Source organism: Carlito syrichta, unplaced genomic scaffold (assembly GCF_000164805.1).
Source record: "Carlito syrichta isolate Samal-C Ts95f unplaced genomic scaffold, Tarsius_syrichta-2.0.1 Scaffold115853, whole genome shotgun sequence".
NCBI classification, from domain to species: Eukaryota; Metazoa; Chordata; class Mammalia; order Primates; family Tarsiidae; genus Carlito; species Carlito syrichta.
In genome coordinates, this window is record NW_007059949.1 from 14,924 (window position 1) to 17,263 (window position 2,340).

Consider the following 2,340-nt stretch of genomic DNA (forward strand, 5'->3'; position numbering starts at 1 on the left):
GGTGGCCGGGAGCGGCCACTGCCCTCCAGTCTGGGCGACGGAGTGAGACTCCAGCTCAAAAACAAACAAAAAAAAGTAGTCTCAATTTATTTTTAAATAGTTCCAACTTGGCCAGGCATGGTGGCTCACGCCTGTCATCCCAGCACTTTTGGGAGGCTGAGGCTGGAGGATCACTTGAGCCCGGGAATTTGAGACCAGCCCGGGCAGCATAGCAAGACCCCATCTCTACAATAGATAAAAAAAATCAGCCCAGCATGGTGGCGCGTGCTTGTAGTCCCAGCTACGCGGGAGGCTGAGACAGGAGGATCGCCTGAGCCCAGCCGGTCGAGGCTGCAGTGAGCTGTGATTGTGCCACTGCCTCCGGTCTGGGCGACAGAGGGAGACCCCAACCCAAGACAGATAAACTGATGAAATAAAAAGCCTCCTCGCCCCCTTGAGAGCTGCGTACATCCCGTGGGGGGAGCCGCTGGTGGTGTCGCCTGGCACCCCTGGGCCGGCCCGTCTGCCGGACGCTCGGGCTCTGAGGCTCTCGTGCGATGTCGTGGCTCTTGTGATCTGTTGGGGCGCGTCGCCTCAGACGCTTCCCCTCCTGGGCTGCGTTGTAACGTGCCGCGAGTGGAAACTGAGTCTTCCCTTGAGTGGCCCGAAGGTTACTGCCAAGAAGGCAGTGAAAGAAAACAGTGTTCAGGGCCCTCGCCGTCGCCGCCTCCCTGCGGGTGGTGGAGGCCGCTGTGGGAGGCAGCAGCGCCCACTCAGGGCTCTCCCGAGAGACGCGACGCATTAGAGAGCCCGGGGTCTGGGGGCTGGCCCACGGCTCGGCCCCGGTTGGCTGTGCTCGTCCAGCTGAAACAAGTGCCTGCCTGCTCTGTGCCTCAGTTTCCCCGTGTGTACAACGGGGATTGTGTCGGCCCCGCCCCCAGCCTGGCGGGAAGGGCCACCTTTACGCTCCCTGAGCCCCTGCCTCTGGCTCTTCCGCTCTCCTGGGCTCCGACGTCGGTGTCCAGCCGCCGCCTGGATGCCTTTCAGCCAGGCTCTGGGTGCGAATCCCGTGGCCACCCCTTGCAGGGTGCCTCAGTCTCCCCACGTGTCCCACGAGGGGATTGGAACGTGTTATGGCCTTCCCGTCTCTCCAGGGTCCTCCAGGGCTGGCCGGTTCCCACGGGGGTTTCAGGTGCCGAACTTGGGGGACGCCTGCGTCCCAGGGTCTCCTGCCACCATTCCCGGTGGCCTGGGCCTAGGCGGGCTGACCCGGGGAGCTTGTGTCCACATGTGCGTGTGTGTGGCTGGGGGCACGCGGGCGCCCGGATGCTGCCGGGCCGGGTGGGGACGGCGTCCAGGGCCTGCGTGTCTTCCCCCCTGCCTCCTGCTCTCTCCAGCCGGCCGGGGGCCCGCGTGGGGCCTCCGTGGCCGGGCAGGGGTGGAGGCCCAGTGTGCGCGGCCCTGCGGGTCCCGGCCGTCTGCCCCGACCCAGCCCGCACCCCTGCTGTGTTCCCAGAACCCCCTAGGTTCGTCAAGGAGCCCAAGGACCAGATTGGCGTGTCAGGGGGCGTGGCCTCTTTCGTGTGCCAGGCCACGGGCGACCCCAAGCCACGGGTGACCTGGAACAAGAAAGGCAAGAAGGGCAACTCCCAGCGCTTCGAGGTGAGTCCTGGTCGCGGGAGGCAGCCTGGGGCCGGCGCTCCTGCAAGGCCGGGCCACGGCAGGCCGCCCCGGGCACGTTCTCCAGATGCGGCGTGGGCAGCGGTGGCCGGGTCAGCGTGGCGGAGCGCCTCTCCACGTGGGCCTTGCCTCACCCCCACCCTCTGGTGGCCGCCCCTGTGGCCCAGCGAGGCCCAGCCAGGCCCCCTGCTTGGCTGCGCTGTGCTGTGTGGCCTCGGGCAGCGCCACAACCTCTCTGAGTCTCGTCTTACACAGAAGGAAATTCCCTGCCGACTTGTGCACATTTTCAGACGGGCACACCTCACCCCCTGCCCTCCTCCCCCGCCGTGGAGGCCCGTCTCATGGGCTTCGTATGTGTCACTCGCACACGCGTGGCCGTCCCCTGGGTGGAGCCTCCGGGCCCGGCCTCACCCTGGCCCCCACCCCACAGACGATCGAGTTCGATGAGAGTGCGGGCGCCGTGCTGAGGATCCAGCCGCTGCGGACACCCCGTGATGAGAACGTGTATGAGTGCGTGGCCCAGAACCCCGTGGGGGAGATCACGGTCCACGCCAAGCTCACTGTCCTCCGAGGTACGGGCGGGCGGGCAGGGGCCTGGGCCCTGGACTGGGGGGCGGCCCCGTGCGTGAGTCCCGGCCACGACTTTGGACTCTTCGGGGCCTCGACCTCACGTCTCCAGCC

General features: G+C 66.9%; 1 protein-coding gene across 1 annotated transcript in view; it reads left to right on the forward strand.

The window, feature by feature from the left end:
• Positions 1-2,231, forward strand: part of LOC103276683 (receptor-type tyrosine-protein phosphatase S-like) — a gene marked incomplete at its 3' end in the record, with an annotated part of 6,764 nt that extends 4,533 nt beyond the window's left edge. The window contains exons 2-3 of the mRNA XM_008074092.2: positions 1,496-1,641; positions 2,090-2,231. Of these exons, the coding sequence (XP_008072283.2) occupies positions 1,496-1,641; positions 2,090-2,231 (288 nt within the window). The remainder of the gene's footprint in view (positions 1-1,495; positions 1,642-2,089) is intronic.
• Between the last annotated feature and the right edge of the window lie 109 nt (positions 2,232-2,340).